Raw genomic sequence first — 17,468 nt, 5'->3', positions numbered from 1 at the left:
GTCTGATTTTGGTAAGAAAATACTATGTGAAAGAACAATATTTTTATCTTTATTATATGATGCCTCTGAAAGAACCTTTATCTGACATTCACGACATATGAAGATTTATCTTCAACTCATAATTCTACTTTCACAAAAAAAGATGCACTTCTATAAAAGCAGGCCTCATAGAGTTCTGTGCTAATTGTGTCTGTTCTTCATACAGAATCACGTGTAGTTATATCCCTACCTGCCCACAGCTTATCCTGGACCTTTGTAGTCGAATCCTGAGATGGAAAGTTAAAAATGGGCAAAGCTGTTAAATAAAAACAGAGAGATATGCTAGTTTTATGGTTTTGTAATTGTGATTCCATGCAAAACCTACAACCGAAGTGAACAGAATCATGCCCAATATTCATATGAAGTTGAAAGGAAAAGGAAAAAAAATTGACAACTTCTGTTTGATGACAGAACAGAACATTATAGCAAATTTACACACCTGACAGTATTATGATTAACACAGTATCACAGATAGCCAGCAACTCTACCCTTGGAACGTAATTATTTTATTATAATATAATACAATACAGTACAATACAATACAATACCTGTTCTTATATTCTTATGATTTTACTATAAGGAAATGCTGCTTACTGTGGTGATCAATAATACTGATCTTAAGAACTGTGAAGTTTTCCATCCTACGTGGTTGCAATGCTGTTTTTAATCCAAAATTGAGTAAAAATGAACTTGGACTTCACACATTTTTTTGCATTCCACTTCTGTGTAAGTGTGAATCTGTGTGTCCCCAGTACAATAGTCACTGCCTGTTCATGCTCAAGCTGCCATCACAAAGGATTAAGGAAGTTCACATCACTGTTTGTAGACAAAGAATCAGCTGGAACCCCCTAAGATCCTGACCTGCAGGCATGGATCAAAATCTGGTCCACCTGGTTTCACACTTTAAGGGCTGGCTGTTTTCTCTTGAACCTAGGCTTCTACTGTAAAGAGGAGGGAAAGAATAAGTAGAACTAAATGGGTCTTCACTTTTCTTCTGCTATGATATAGATATAACATTGTTGATTGCTATTCCATGCCCTGCTTCTTTCAGAAGGACGTCAAATGATGTCTGTCAGAAAAGGTTCCTCCTTTTGTCCTGGCACTTGACAATATCAGTCCCTAGTCTGAACAAACCACTAGCTCCTGGGATTCCTAGACTTATCTTGGGCTGCAGAAATGAAAAGTATTTTGTAAAATTGCTTCACTTAATTTAGTTACATCAGAAAAGGTGAATTCACTAGTTATTTTTAGATATCTTTGATAGGTGGAAGTGAGAGAAATGAAAAGTTCTAGCAAAGCAAAAAATTAAGGTCTTGCTAGAAAACATGGTTTCAAAAGATAACCACAAAAATAAGAAATGCCAGCTTTCAATATGCCGTTGTCATGGATGAGTGGTTAGGGTTCTTCTTTGGAGTCTGTACCAAACTGCTGATGGTTTGGCTGAGCAGGGGCCAGGTGCATCCACCACAGACATGAGTCTGTTCTAGCTGGGGCTTTTCTTGAGAAGCTACAAACCCAGCTCAGCAATAAGTCACCTCTTGTCTTTCAGAAGGTCCTATGAGGTTTTAGATGGTGTTTGTTTAACTGTGTGAAGTGGAAATGCAATGGAGTACCAGTCAGCCTGCTAAATGTAGCCTTCCAGAAACTACAGTTAAAGCTCACTGGGAGGAAGGAGAGGAGAAATAAGGTTTTGGGAACTCTTTGTCCCAAGAGGTTCTCGGAATCTGTGTCTATGTTCGGTGTGGAGTCTACTTCCCTCTTAGCTGCATCTTCTCAAAATACTCCTCCTTCTTTGCCTTGTTAAGAATGCAGGTCCTGGGTTTATATCAAATATGGAAGAAGTTACAAAACTGGAATCCAGGTTACAGATGCAATAGCAGCAAATTAGGGACTTCTCTTTAGTGATTTCTTTGAATTTGTATTCACACTGGAATACTTTGAGTGTGAGCACATTTTCTGCCTTTATAAAATTATTAAAGCACTTTATAAAACCTAAGCCCTGAAAAATGTCCATAATCCTTCACATACACTAATGTTACAATTTGTTTAGAATTTATTTAGTGTTTCTCAGTGTATGTCTACCTTATCCTGACAGCTTTGGGTACAATACTTCATGTACATCCACACTGCCTACACACTGGCTTGCATCAGGGCTGAGACTGGAGTGAGATATAGCAGGCTTACCAGGGAGGGTAGCTTGCATAGGGAATGGATATCAGCTGTTATCTGTATTTTGTGATGAAAATTCTTCTTCAGAGATAAGATACAATTTTAGTACATGTTTAAGTCTAGAAGTCAGAGGACCAATAAAATCATTCTGAAGGCTCCAGTCACAAACACGCTCTGAGTGAAAAATTAAAACTGAGGTAGGGAATTCATGTCTTGTTGGTTCTGCTTATACAGGGCAGCAAAAGTAGAACAGAGAAAATAGCAGCAGCCTCCAACTGAAACTGGAGCGATGCCAGTGTGCTGTTATTTTCCATAAGGCATGTTAGAAAAGAGGTGTATGTTTAATATGCTTGTGTTCAAAGATTCTTAAAAAAATGTAGGTTGACTAAAAGTAGGTGGTGTAGTCTTAGAGACAGAGTTAGTAGGGAGTGTGATTTTTAATGTGTTTTGTCAACTACCTCATAGCTACAGAAGCCCAGGGGGTGAGCTGGAGGCTTCTGTGCTGTGAGTCCTGGGGGCTGCAAGGGGAAACTCACCTTTCCCCTTCATCTGCTTGGTTGCTTCAGTATTTCAAATGAAAGCTTCATTTAAGGTCAGGTCTTTTGTAGTCATGTTTTGAATATTGCTGTTATCTGTAATTTGGAAACATTAGCTCAGGCTTTGTCCCACTGTCCTCAATTTCATATGCAGTTTCTCCATTTCTGTGCAGAAGCAGGGCTATGAAATACATACCTTATACCATTCCTTGAGTCTGTACTCAAGACAATATAAAGTCTCACTACTAATGTGTCTTATTGTTAGGGGGTTTGGTCTACGTCAGGAGGTGTGCCATGTAGACCTATGACAGGGAGACAGCTCAGGGAAGAAGCCAGCAAGTGAGTTGGGACTGGGACAGCTTTTCCTCAGAGCTTAATTCCTGTTCCTCCTCTGCCTTCAGTGCTCGGTACCTGTCACAGACTGGTGGAAACCTTCATCTCCATATCACTCTCCACCTCCTGGGTGCTGCTAGGTTTGTATCACTTCTTCAGGGTCCACAGGTAGTAAGCTTCCCAAATGTAAGCAGACTGAAGAATCATCCTTCTTGAACCTCCTTGTCATATTTTCTCTGTCTGTCAGCCTTCCCAGAAATAGCCTTGCTTACGTTCTTGAAGCAATGCTTGATGTCATGGACACCAGAAGAGACCAACATACCCTTTCTCACACTTCAGCTGGCATTCTGGTTCACAGTTCACTTCATCAGGAACATAATGAAAAATAAGAAGGCTTTATCATAACTTATTTATAAAAAATACAACTCTGACAAAACAAACAAAAAGCAATTTTGAACATTTCTCTTGGGCAGATTCTTTAGTACCTTTAATTCAGTGTGAATTTAGGCTATAATCCTTGCATCATCCCTTCCATTGCATGCAGCTTTCTTCTGAGTTAGTGAGCTTTCCTTCTGCAGTGTTTTTCATTCTTTTCTGATTGCTGTTGCATTTGAAGAGCACCTTAGTGCCACAAAGAAACATGACAGTCCTCATGTCTTGTGCTCTACTGTTAATGCTGTTGCAGCCAGGACAGCCTATAGTAGAAGCAAATAAATGTTTTTAGGGTTTGTAGGGTTTAATCTTATACCATTTATTTGAGAAAAATTGACTTTCAGCCCACAGTCTTCTACAGTTGTTTGAAGTACGGCTTGCTTGCCTTTGAGTTTCTCTAAGTTTGATAGGCTCTTTAGCAGTTCAAATTTAAATTTAACATGTATGTTCTGGGAAAGTTTCACACCTGCAAAGCACAATTGTCCAGGGAGGTCATCTGGGATATATCTCTTGCTCCTCTGGTCAGGTATATTCAGATGCCCACAATCCTCAGAGATCTACCTAATCATGGCTATATGTGTTACTGCTATTTCTGTCTTTCCTTAGCACAAAGACGAAGAAACAAACTAGAATAAAAGAAAAAAATTAAAAATGGGTAGTCTATTAAATCAGTTTCTATAAGGACTTCTTTTACGAACACTAATTACATCCACAGGTAAGGTTTCCCTGCTTATGGTATTCAAACAGGAATTATAGCTAATAATTTCTGCACCTTTTTTTTTTTTTACAAGAAACACATGTAAATATGTCATGTTACTATATTGAGGTTGTTAAATGAAGTAGTATTATAAAAACATGAATAAATTGAGTGATATCTAAAATTATATTTTCATGTAAGGTACATCAGGTAGGTACTGGAAATTATTATTTTTTTTTTAAGGTGTCACGTTTTTATGTATTAACTATTCAAAAAGTCACCTTTTTGTGATTGGTCACTATGAACAGTTTAAAAATTAGCATCTATTAAAACAGTGAATAACTACTTATAAAATATAAAATGTTTTGTGTTTCTCTTTTTCAGACCTTTATAGTATTGAATAAAGGGAAGGCAATCTTCCGATTCAGTGCCACCTCTGCCCTGTACATTTTAACTCCCTTCAATCCTCTTAGGAAAATAGCTATTAAAATTTTGGTACATTCATATCCTTTTGCAATGGTGGTTCATAATGTTACACACTGAAAGTAAGAAAACTCATAATTCTATTTCATTGTAAGTAAAGGTTTTCATAAGCTGTTAATTTTTATTTTACAGGGGAAGACTTATGGTAAGGCTTTATATATACTACAAAACATGTATATATCGTATTGATGCACTTTTAGCTATTCTGTTGAATTTCAATACTTCTGTTGTACAAAAACAGATGGATTTAAGAATCCATCTTGATCAATTTTTCTGAAGTTTTTTCAGATTTCTTTTAACGTTGAAATTTATTGCATCCCTTATTATTATTTTTTGCTCTGTGAAGTCTATTAATTAAATAATTACTGTGTTTGTGGGTTTTGTTTTGGTTTTTAATGCAGTTTGTGCTCAAAAATTCCAGAAGAGCTCTCAGTTTTGCAAACTATTAAATGTACATGGAACTGCTCAGGAATAGCTGGCTTGGGGGTGTAATTGTATTGTAATTTAGGCCATCCTCAGGACCCACTTTATAGTCTGTTGCAGCAGCATGCCTGGGAGCCTGGGTCATGCATGCTGAAGAGCACATTCCCAAACCTGGCCAGCTGCACCATAAGCCTCTACCAAATTTAATACGTTGCCAGAAAGTGTAGGCAAGAGTCCTGCAAGTGGTTTGCAAAGCATCTGTAGGTGCAGATGGCGGAAAGATTGGGAAAACAAAACTGATGTGCAAAAGGTAAAGTTTTAGACTGGCATGTGGGATTGGTGCCTGATGTTCATGACAGGTTGATGGGAATTTCTAGCAGGTGAGGTTTTGGAGCACCTTTCTTGCAGACCCCCAGGACTGGGAAAAGTGGTCACCAAATGAAAACTTCAATGTGATAGTAAGACTTTTAAACATTGAACAGTTAGTCAAAGGCAGAAACCTTATTATTAGAGACTGCTGTAAGAATCTTCCAGGTCTTTGGAAAAAGCAAGAAACAAGGCTGATTGTTGCAGACCCAGAAGACCTTTTCCTCTGAGCTCCCTGAAAGTTAAAACAGCAAGAGAAGGGGAGGAATGTGTCTGGGGAGGAGTCAGGGAGTGATGGGGGACAGTAGCTAAAGGGCCTAGTGGAGACCTGCAGACACAGTGATGGTGATGGTGAGAGAATGCAGCCAAAAACTGTCAAATGGAAGCATCTAATGAGTGCTCACCATTCAAGTTGTAAACTCTTAATTTATAATACCTTCCAACCCTGCAACTGTCCTAGTTGTGAGTAATGTTTTTTACTGGTGTACTGATTACAGATTTTAGTTTTGCTTTTAAGTTCCTCCTAATTGTGTTCAAAGAGAATCCAGCAGGTCTTGATGGCAGTCAGAACAAAAGCAACTCTAATAAACAATATGCAATTCCAATATTCTTTCTTCTATCTATTAACTGATTGTGTGATTGCGCAGTTTAGCTCCATTATAGGAGGAGGTTTCCTTTCACTAGATGGCCTAATTTATTTACCAGCCAGCCAACAATGGGATGGGATATTTTTATCTTAGGTATACATGTAGGGTGTTTTAGTTTTTCATCTTAAACATAAAAATAGATGTATAGTATTTGGTTTGTTTTGATTTTGCTGTTTTAATTCTGTATAGTACAAACACTGCGAATATGTATGTGTTTAACTAAGAACCATGTAATATGTTCCAAAATGCACTTTAGATTTCAGTTGCTTGTACAAGATTAGCCATCTATAAGGAGAATGAGGTAATGTTGCTTATTATTTTCAATAATCTTCTGACTTTTGCTGATAAGCTCTGCTGCCCTCACATTTTGAGGTGTGTGTTTGGCATTTTGGCCTTTGTGACAGAACTGTGCCTTTCCCTTTCAGTGTGAAAGATGTGTGTTGAGCACAGTGAAATCGGCACATTCGTTGGAAAACCTTAATCTGCACGTCCTCCAAATCCTCCAAACCTCTGCATAGGGTGCTGTGGTCATATGTGCCCAGACCTGTGGTCAGATGTTGCTCCTCCTGCAGAGAAACTGTGTGTGTCTCTTCCCAGCGCTCAGAGACCTTCCCTGCAATTGTTCTTCCTCACTGCCAGTACCTGTCCTAATATCACATACAGGAACTGGTAACAGCATGAATTTCTCTCTCATGCCCTGCTGGCTCACTTCCTGTTGTCCTGCCTTTTTTTTTTTCCATTTTGCCTGCTTGACTTGAGTTAAGTTAGAGTGTGGAACTGAGGGGGCAACACAAGAGTGATGAAAGGTGGGCAGACTTTGGCAATTAATAGGAGAGGATAAAGAGGTAAGAATAGGTGGGGGGTAGAGCACACAAAAGAAGGGAGGTGGCAGTGGCTGGAGCTGCAGAGTGCAAGGAGTGTTACAAAGGAACAGGGAGATGCTCTAGAGAAAATGTGGTACCTCCTAAGTACCCCATGGTAGCCTTTGGAAGCTGAAATTACAGTGCTACTCAGTGTGGCCTGACTGCCAACAGGTATCTGAAACCAATTGGCATAGTTTTGTTTTTTCCAACCTTCATCTTCCACCAAGTCCACACAGGCGATAAAACACTCTGTATTAGCTTGAGGCTGTATAGTGCCTCCAACCCTTCTGCTTGCCTATGTGGGAAGAGCATGAACAAGACAGTAGCTCGTGCCTTTCACAGAATCACAGAATGTTAGGGATTGGAAGGGACCTCAAAAGACCATCTAGTCCAATCCCCCTGCTGGAGCAGAAACACCTAGATGAGGTTACACAGGAAGGTGTCCAGGCAGGTCTTGAATGCCTCCAGAGTAGGAGACTCCACAGCCTCCCTGGGCAGCCTGTTCCAGTGCTCGGTTCCATGAAGTCACCACACACCAGAATTGTCTACCTATGTGTATAGTCAAATTATTATAGAACATAAAATGTGAAAGAAGAAGGAAGAGAGGCACAGACATTGAATGTGGCAGTTATGTTTGATATTCCTATAAGGGAAGTCATGGCCAGAGTTCATATTTCAAAGTATGTGAGCCCTCATTGAACACCTGCTCCCTGTGAGAATGAACCTCACTTTGGCCATGCAACCCACAGAGGTGGCAAATTATGTACAGAGTGAGCAATGTGCAAGGGTCTACCTGTGACCTTTGTTATGGATGATACCTAGCTGTAAACACGTCATGCACTGCATAGGGGTAAAACCTCAGCTCTCCTACGAGGACTTTCCACTTCTTTGACTATTCTATGAGACCACTGAAGCTGCAGAGTTTGGTGTTTCAACTTCCAAAATGCATTCTCTTTCTTTAAAGAAATTTTCCAACTATATTAGTCAGACTCTTTAGAGCCATCTGTGGACCATTCTAATCATTTATTCTAAGCCACTGAACCATAATTTTTACCGTACAGGGCTTGCATGACAACATGATCTTCAAAACAACTTCAATCACTTAATGAAAGTGGTCAGGCATTTAGACAAAGGTCACCCACCTATCTATGGGAATCAGGCATCCTTCCCTGTGATTTAAATGTTTACTTGAAAATATATGCTCATTTAAATCATTCAGCAGCTGTAAATTATGATCTTAATATTTGCACCAAGTTTCTAAAAAGTTTATGGTATGTTACTTCTCCTATTCTTCCTTCACCTAGAGTGTAGGATTGTTTTTTTGGGGGGGTGGGTTTTTCCCATGGCATAAAAATACATCCAAAACAACAAAATCTGAGCTACTTGATTTTAAAAAATAATAATAAAAAAAAAAAAAATAAAAAAAAAAATAAAAAAAAAAAGGAAGGGAAAAATAAAGAAAAGAAAAAGGAAAAAGGTCCTGGGCTCTTATATGCAAGTTTATCTGTAGATGGCTTTCTTGTGTTTAAGGTAGCTTCTTTGCCAGTTGTGTTGATGCAACTATTTTTAATTAATGCATCATTTAGAGAGATGACTAGAGGAAAAATTAAGAGTTGGATTAACTATTTGGCATAAAGGTGTAGTGGTTCTTAATTTTTGCTGCCATCATGTGGCCATTTTAAGTCAGGTTTTGGTCTAGTTTGGTTACTTCAATATTTCCAAATTTTGAATGATTCATTTTACTTTATTACCACAAAAGAGGATCATGCTGTTCGTAGAGCCAGAGATCTTGTAAACCAAGAACACCACTTCTAGTGTATCAAAGCCCCTGTGGCCTGTCCCACCTCCCTAGCACAAGTCCCTTTGAGATGTTAGTCTGGGTTTCCCAGTACCAGAATACCTAATTGTTTCTTGCTGGAACTCTAAATAAAAATTCACTTTCATTCTAATCTTCACCAGTTTTCCATGCTTTTCAAGGTACTATTGATCCATTTTGAACTGATAGCATTGGTAGAACAAGGGATGCTCCTTTTGCTGCTAACGTGTTTTGAGAGAGCCCCAAAATTATATTGGAAAATTACTCACCCTAATCCCTGAGCATCCTATGGATTTCTGTGCAATGTTTACCAAAGTCTAAAAGATTAATATAAGCGGCAATATTTTTCTCTACTTAAGATATATGACTGACGTGATATTCTATGAATTATTATTGGGTTTTCCTTAACTATATCTACATTATTCAGCATGCTTATCATGTGCACTATTTTGACCAACTGTGTATTTATGACCATGAGTAACCCTCCAGACTGGACAAAGAATGTAGAGTAAGTTGCTTATGTTATTTGAAGATATCGTGGAGTCAGCATGCCAGTAACTGCAGTGATGTGTGCTGGCAGGAGCTGTCATGAGCCACTGCTACTATTTCCTCCCTAAACTATGTAGAAATGTTGAATAAAGATTTAATTCTCCTTCTAGTAGAATGAGTGGGTAGAAAAAATTTGAAGTTGTTTACAGATATTATTCTACTGAGATTCCACTAGTGTTCTCTCATTTTCATGGGTTTTACCCCTCCTTTACACCAATGCATTAATAGCAGAACTGTGGTCATCTATTTGTACACGTCAGTTAAGGACAGCACGTAAGCAAAAGTATTCCTTAAGTGAGAATGCAGTGCATGCTTGCATTCTTCCCTTTTTAGAGTTAATACTAGATGGTTTAGATTTTAGTGATTCAGACAGTATCCAGTAACTTATGCTCATGGCTTACTTGATTAAAAGTAATGGATCTGGTGTTGCATACTTTTAATTTGAGTGTCACCAATGAATTTTAATATATTTCATTTATTTGATGGATGTATTTATTTTGATTTATGTACAATGTCAGGGTGGCTGTACTTCAACAGCATGTCACAATTAATGCATGCCAATACACAAGTGTATAGGATAAGTATAATGCTTATTTACTGCATTTCTTTTCCAGTTTTGAAATAAACAACTCCTTCATTTGATCATCTCGTTTCTATCACAATACCAATGTAAAACGTTGCTACTTATTTGGATTAAATTTTTCTGTATTTTCCAGGTATACGTTCACTGGAATTTACACATTTGAGTCACTCATAAAAATCATTGCAAGGGGCTTTTGCTTAGAAGATTTTACTTTTCTTCGAGATCCATGGAACTGGCTTGATTTCACTGTCATTACCTTTGCGTAAGTTTTTGTTTTATGCTTTTTCTTTGAAAGCGAAGGGCAAAAAGGGCATGAAATTAGTATCAATACATATCAATTTCATTTTATGGAAATTATTGTACGGATTTACTTTTATCTAAAACAATTTTCACATTCTAATATGCATATTTTGATGTAAACATAAATACTGCAGAAGCCATTAGTACAACTAGTATTAGAAAGGCTAATTTCATGTCCTGCATTTTTTTCTCTGAGCAGAAAAGGAGCGTCCCTTTGACTTCATTCTCCAAACTTACCAATCTAGTCTAGATAAATTTTAGGCTTTCAAAGTTAAATCACTACGATTCACTTCAGAGACATTTAATTTAACTGAAGGCTCTGAAAGCATATAAATGCAAGGCAAACTGCAGTGAAAGGTAAACCTCTGACTGTTGCTATTTAATTTCTTGCTAAAAACACCAAAGCGGTCTTGATGAAAGACCCAAGTAAGTAGCATAAACTTTGCCTAAATTCTGAATAACTGTGATTTAATCCTACAGGTATGTAACAGAATTTGTAAACCTAGGCAATGTTTCAGCTCTTCGAACTTTCAGAGTATTGAGAGCTTTGAAAACTATTTCTGTAATTCCAGGTAAGAAGTAGTTGGTGTAAGGTGTTAGGCCCCTTGTACCTCCCAACTGTTCCTTTTTATCCTGTCATTGTGTTTGTGTGTGAACTCCCCTATTACAGATATGTGACAGAGTTTGTGGACCTGGGCAATGTCTCAGCGTTGAGAACATTCAGAGTTCTCCGAGCTTTGAAAACAATATCAGTCATTCCAGGTGAGAGCTAGGTTAAACACTGAGGCTGACTTTAATTCACTGAAATGGAATTCATATTTTTTAAACATAAGTCTTATTTCTTTCCACAAAAAAGCAGGAATCGGAAGATATTAGAATTCACTGAAATCTCTGATTCATTGCTTTTTAACATGAGCTCTTTCTTTTTGAAATCAGCCTTTGTGTTTAACAGATTCTTGCATGAGACATTGCAGTACACAGTGTGTGTGGTTTGCATCGTATGATGTCAAGCTTTCTTCTCCACATTCAACGAATATCAGAAACCCCCAAGTTTTCTTACCCATGTGTATCTTACCTACATGATGTTGTGTGGTATATGTTGGTGAATATTTGTGTCTAAAAAATAGAACTGTTTGAAATGTTGATTTAGTAAGAAGATGAAGGAATAAGATAATAAAGTGTAGCATGGGCATTGCATGGGGGATTTATTATCTTTACATTCTATGTTTTTCCAAACCGTCTCCAGTTTTATAGCATTATTTTTTAACCCTATTTGTTGTTGAACAGGCTTTTTACTACTGTCTTCTAAATCTAGTATGTTATAAAACTGATAGTAGCAAAGGTTTGGGGCAAGAGGTATTGACAAATACAAAGAAAGAAGACTTTTATGTGAGATTCATGTACAGCATGAATTTTAAAAAGTCACTTGTTTTAGCATTAAAACAAGTGTTTTGAAATATATGCAACTCATTCCATTCACAGTTTCAAATGAACATAAATTCAGCTATTTATTCATTTTCACAAGTGAAAAATATCTTCACAAAAATGTTATTTCACAGACATTACAATCATTTATTTGGGCTTCTGCATGAAATCTAGAACTTCACTGGGAGACACTGTTATTTTTATGCTTTTAAAAAGTTTTGAACATTGGAATAAAAATTTATTTGCATTTGCAGGCTTGAAGACTATTGTGGGAGCCCTAATTCAGTCTGTGAAGAAGCTCTCGGATGTTATGATCCTGACTGTGTTTTGCCTGAGTGTATTTGCACTGATAGGGCTGCAGCTCTTCATGGGCAACTTGAGGAATAAATGCCTGCAGTGGCCTCCAGAAAATTTTACTCTGGAAACAAATATTACTTCCCAGCTGAACAGCACCATAGGTGAAAATGGTACATTGGTTAATTCAACAGTGACTCCGTTTGACTGGAAGGGGTACATTGAAGATGAAAGTAAGTATTGTCAGCATAATTCTTACTGAAGTGATTTGTGGCTGACACATTTCCTAGAAATAAGGAGGGGAACGGATGATACATGTAGTTAAGATGGAGCAGGAGAAGTGTTTTCTCTCTCTCTCATAGATTACTCCAAAGGCCAGCATGGAACAGGGAGCAAGGAACATCGTCTCTCTTCTTGATACAGCTCTGTTTGTCAGCTCCCTCTGCCAAATCCACATCTCTGAAACAGAAAGAGGTCCAAAGGAGTTCTTAAAATTGGTTAATAATCTTAGGCATTTTCTATTCCTATACTCCAAAGCAAGATCAGCAACAGACTGCAATGTCATTTCTCATGATGTCAGAGACTTATGACATTCAGTGAGGACTCCGGTGATGGAGTCCTTGGTATTTGCATTGTCTATCCATTCTTGTGCTCCACTATCCTTATTATTAGAAAGGAATTTTTAAGGTCTAACAAATTGTCCTGCTGCAATTTAAGCTCATTGTTCTTATCAACTTCACAACAGGCATCAAAAACCAAATTATTGCCTATCATAAATCACTGATCTCTGAGGTATTTAGAGCCTGTTCTTATGTTGCCATGCTCTGCTCTTTCAGTCGTCTTTTCGTACACCAAGCAACCTAGATCGTTAACCTTTTCCTCCTTGCGGGGTGACAATCAAACCCTGGCAGATGTATTGTTAACCTCCTCTCCCCCCAACTTCCCCCTTTTGCCCCTCCCTCTCCCCCCTTCCCACTCAGGACAGGCGATCGGGAGGGAAAGAAGGACAGAGAGAGAAGAGTTGGAAAAGTTAAAGATGTTTTACTAATGCTACTAATAAGAATAGAGAAAATAATACAAAATATACAAAACCAATCTTGAAAGTCTCAGCAACTGCAGAGCCAGCACCCAAAGTCCTGGATTAGACTCTGTAGCCAACCGGAGCTGGATTCAGTCTGTCACTAGGCCTCAGTTTGCAGGGACGACCAGCAAGGTCCTCTCCTAATGTCAGCCATGAGGAAAAAGGGAAAAAGGGATGAGATCCTCGTGATCTCCCACTTTTATATGAAGTATTCACGTGAATGGAATGTTATACACCGTTGGTCAGTCTCTCAATCACCAGTTTCTCGTTGCCCCTCTCGCGAGATGTCCATCCGTGCTTATCAATAAGTTTGCATTCCATTGCTAGGTTTAACCAAAACATGTGTCGGGTTCTCCAGGAAAATGCAGCTAATATGAAGGCTTTAGCTGACAGGCAAAAATTCACTAAAAGAGAAACTTGTTTTTTTAACAAAACCAAGACACTCCTACAATTTATTTTCTAGATCTTGATCTCTCATCTGGATCCCTTCTTGTTTGTAAACATCCTTCTTGAAGTGCAGAACTCACATCTAGGCATTTCTCCTCCATAGGAGGCATACTAAGTAGAGAAGAATGATTATGTGGTATCATAGTAACTTCTGTTTTATATATCCTAGGCTAGGACTTGCTGTTGTTTACAACTGTAACATTGTTAAATCCTGTTCAGATTGTGGTCTATCTGCCTTCTGAATCTTTTTCAGACTTTTACCTTGTTGAGTTCCCACTTGGTATTTGCACAGTTTATTGTTCCAGCCTGAACAGCACCTTATTTTTTCAGACCATCTCTCCAGCTATACCGGATATTTTAAATTGTAATTGTTTCCTCAAACTCACCATCACCCTTATCAGATCAGTATCATCTGCAAATTTGGTAAACATTCTTCTGTCATCTAGATTAGTTAAAACCTTGAACAGGAGCAATCTCAGACGAAGATTGCTCAGAAGCATCTTTCCATTTTGATAATTTCCCAAAGTGTGATTTTCCAACCAGTTTTGCTGAGACAGAGCAGTCTGGCAAACTGAGAATAGATAAAGAAATGCATTCCAGTACAGTTAAATGTGAGGTTCAAAACCTAAGCTCCCCATCTTAAAAATCAATGCTGCATAATTCATGTTGAGACAAGTTCACGTGCATAGACTGATAGACTGTAGCTGATGGCATACAGCATCTCTAACTGGGAAAGTAACTTTTGGAGAAAAATGAGAACTAAAGGGGAGAGAGAGAAATTAAAGGGAAGGGAAAAGGGAAAACTGACCACAGTAGCCAGCTGCAAAGAGAAGTGATGGGGTCTCTGGATGAGTCTTCTCCCCAGGTATCCTTTCCGGTGCAGCAGCAATCACTCCATACTACTTTTCCAATAGCAACCATGTATTTTTCATTAGCATCTCCTCAAACTCCCCACAGGTTGTCCCTGCCTACAGTGCTATTCGCGCTAATTTGAGTGCACTTTGATCAGGGTGGGTGCTGCATGGGCTGGTTGGTTTTTAAGCTTGTGCATGTATGTTATTAGGCTGCCTAATATAAACAAAAAGCTACAAGCAAGGAGTAGGAAAAAGGGGAAGGAAGAGGGGTGAATCTCGCACCAGAGACAATTGCTTCCCATGCCTGTCTGCTGCAACAATCGTGTGTTTGCAGGTATAATGTCATGAGAATAACCGCAGTGTGAAAAACAGCAGGACAACAAAGGAAAAATGGTGCTGCAGAGGCTCTGAAAAACACTGCGACAGCAGTTTATGTGGAAGGTTGCAGAGCTGCAACTGAGAGGCAGGATATATAAATACAATTGAAAAGCCCTTAGCAATAGAGAGGCTGAGGCTAAGGCACCTAAGGCACTGTGGAGCAGCCAGGACTTTGACAAATTAATGCTAAAACACTGCAGCCAAAAAGCTAAATAGTATCCTATTCACATAAATAAATTATTGACCAGGAAGGCAATGTTACCCCTGTATTTAGCACTGCTGCAGCTGCTACCGGAATACTATATAAAGTTCAATTTAGATAGAATGTTGAAAAACTGGAGGATGTTCAGAAAAGAGCAGAATGATTAAAGGGTTGGAAAACATGCTTTATACCAAGATAGACCAGGAACTCAACCTACTTAGCATATCAAAGAGAAGGTTTAAGGGGTGATTTGATCACAGTCGAGAAAAACCTCACGGGGAAAAGAAATTTCATCATAGACATATCTTTGATCTAGCAGGCAAGGATATAACAGGTTCAATAGCTGCAAGTTCAAGCCAGACAGTTTTCAAATAAAAGACAGCTTCTAACTGTGATCACATAGCTGATCAATGACTGTGATGGATTTCCATTCCAATTTCTTAAATCAAGATGTAATCTTTTTGTGAAACACACTGGAACACATGAACTCATGGAGATCCCATGCCACAGGGTATAACCAAGTCTAAACAAAGTCTCATAATGAAGGACCTGGACTTTAAGGTCAAGCTTAATTTTCTGCTTTTTAACAAAGAATCTATAAACTCAGGCTCTGATTTCATTTGATTTAAAGAAGAGCTGAAGCCACTGAAAAACAAAGCTGAATTGAATTAGTTACAGAAAAATACTTTATCGAAAGGCTACTTCAGCCTTTGGTATATTTACACAGGATTTCATATGTATTATGAAATTTATAATGATATTATGAGTCTTATTATGAAGTTAATAAGCTTGTCCTTGCTTACCAGCAGTTTCAAAGAGAAAAATTATCTTCTCACAGCTTCCTGCTCTCTTCTTCCTGGTGGGCAGACAGGATACAGAAATGCTTCTTAAACCAGCTATGCTATAGGGCAATTAAAAGAGACTTACCTGGAGCTCAGAGCAGTGCAATGTCACTGTCTTTTTTAGGAATTATAAAAATTTTTGTGCCAATAGTTATGTATACTATGCAGAAAAAGGCATGTAAGACCCAGTTTTGCCACTGAGCTAATTTTTGAAATACCATTTAGAGAAATCTTGTATAAGCACTTCTGGCATTAATGAGTCGAGCACTTTTTTTTTTTTCCTTCCCCTAGCACAGCAAATCTGATAAAATTCATGCTAGATAAGTTAAAGTTTATCTTGGCAAGCTTGCCATAAGCCATTTTTTCTAGGAAATAACATCTTGCAATCTATTCTGTGAAGCAGTTATCCTCAGTCATTACCTTAGGTGTATCCAAACAATGGTAACTTCTTTTGGAGTAAATTGCTCACCTGCCAGGAATTATTTCCCATTCCCTAATCAAATAAAGGGGAGCCAAACATTTGAGGTACTGAGGGACTTTTCACATTACTTTAATTAAATACAGTTCAGAGTTTTGCTTCTAGTTAGGGACACATGTTTATACCCCTCAGCTGGCATTGTTATAAACGTTTTCCTTTCATGATAATATTTTGAGCATTTGTCACAGTTGTATCAGGAAACCCAGAGAAAGCCCATGTGGCTATTATTTCCTGTGGAGCTGGCTGGTACAGCGTGCCTACAGGGCACATCTTGTCTGAACCACAGAACTTGGACGCAGACCCTATTTTAGCAGTTCAGCTCAGCTGATGCAGTACTGATCATGAGTGACCGCTCCATGGAAACTATATCAAGTCAGGTTTGCATTCTTCCCAACCAGCTGCTATGTTTTAATCGTGATTAGCTGACATACTGCAGAATAAGATTTGCTTCATAGGGGTCAGCTGCAGTCAGCACCATGTCAGCTACCTTTACTACTTACAGCTGTGTTTCAGCAGAGTGCAGTTCTGCAATGCACAGCAGCCACACATAGTGTTATACACTTTGCAGAGTACAGAATATTGTACCTTGTAAGGTGCAAGTGTTAGCATTAAACACTGAAATTGAGTCCTTGACAGAGTGTCAGAACAAGGTCTACGTACAGCTCACAACCTAACTTTACTGGATGGTGAATTTCGCTCACAGGATGGAGAGATGCAGCTGGCTGGGGTACCTTGTCCCTCCTGCAGCAAAGCAATGAGCTGAGCCAGTATCTTGTGACGCCTCCTCAGACTGGGAATTCATCAGCTTCTGTAGTAGCCTTGCTTGGGCTGCACAGCCAGCACAGCTACAGTCATGGTTAAATAGAGCTGCACTGGTAGCATTTCAAATGAGGTCGTTTTAAGGGTAATCTAACAAGTCAGTTCAATGGAAAATAAATCCAATGTGGGATTTAAGTCTTCTCAGGAAGGCTAAAAAGTACCACCTTAACTCCAAAGCTGCTGTGCTTCGGAAGAATTGGAAGCTGAGGTGGTGCTATGGGGAGTATCATCATGTTCCTTCCAAAGCTGCTGTGCTTTGGAAGAATTGGAAGCTGAGGAGGTGCTATAGGGAGTATCATCATGTTCCGGCCCTGTCCTTACAGACATCCTGAGGCAACGCTTTTGGTCTCCATCAGAAATGGGGTACTGGGCTACGTGGTCTGACCCTGTGTAAATTGCGTCCTTAAGCCTG

General features: G+C 38.7%; 1 protein-coding gene across 5 annotated transcripts in view; it reads left to right on the top strand.

The window, feature by feature from the left end:
- LOC136102875 (sodium channel protein type 1 subunit alpha) overlaps positions 1 to 17,468 on the top strand; it is a 98,049-nt gene that overhangs the window by 32,812 nt on the left and 47,769 nt on the right. For 3 of the 5 annotated variants that reach the window (XM_071811014.1, XM_071811016.1, XM_071811013.1), the window contains exons 1-4: positions 9,228 to 9,312; positions 10,070 to 10,198; positions 10,717 to 10,808; positions 11,916 to 12,188. In XM_071811014.1, the coding sequence (XP_071667115.1) occupies positions 9,233 to 9,312; positions 10,070 to 10,198; positions 10,717 to 10,808; positions 11,916 to 12,188 (574 nt within the window). In that variant the 5' untranslated portion in view covers positions 9,228 to 9,232. Of the gene's footprint in view, positions 1 to 4,590; positions 4,710 to 9,222; positions 9,313 to 10,069; positions 10,199 to 10,716; positions 10,809 to 10,920; positions 10,999 to 11,915; positions 12,189 to 17,468 lie in introns of those variants that run through there. The other 2 variants (XM_065840303.2, XM_071811015.1) reach the window with 2 other exon arrangements.

This window comes from Patagioenas fasciata, chromosome 7 (genome assembly GCF_037038585.1).
Source record: "Patagioenas fasciata isolate bPatFas1 chromosome 7, bPatFas1.hap1, whole genome shotgun sequence".
Lineage (NCBI taxonomy): Eukaryota > Metazoa > Chordata > Aves > Columbiformes > Columbidae > Patagioenas > Patagioenas fasciata.
This window is presented reverse-complemented; position numbering and strand designations above follow the sequence as displayed.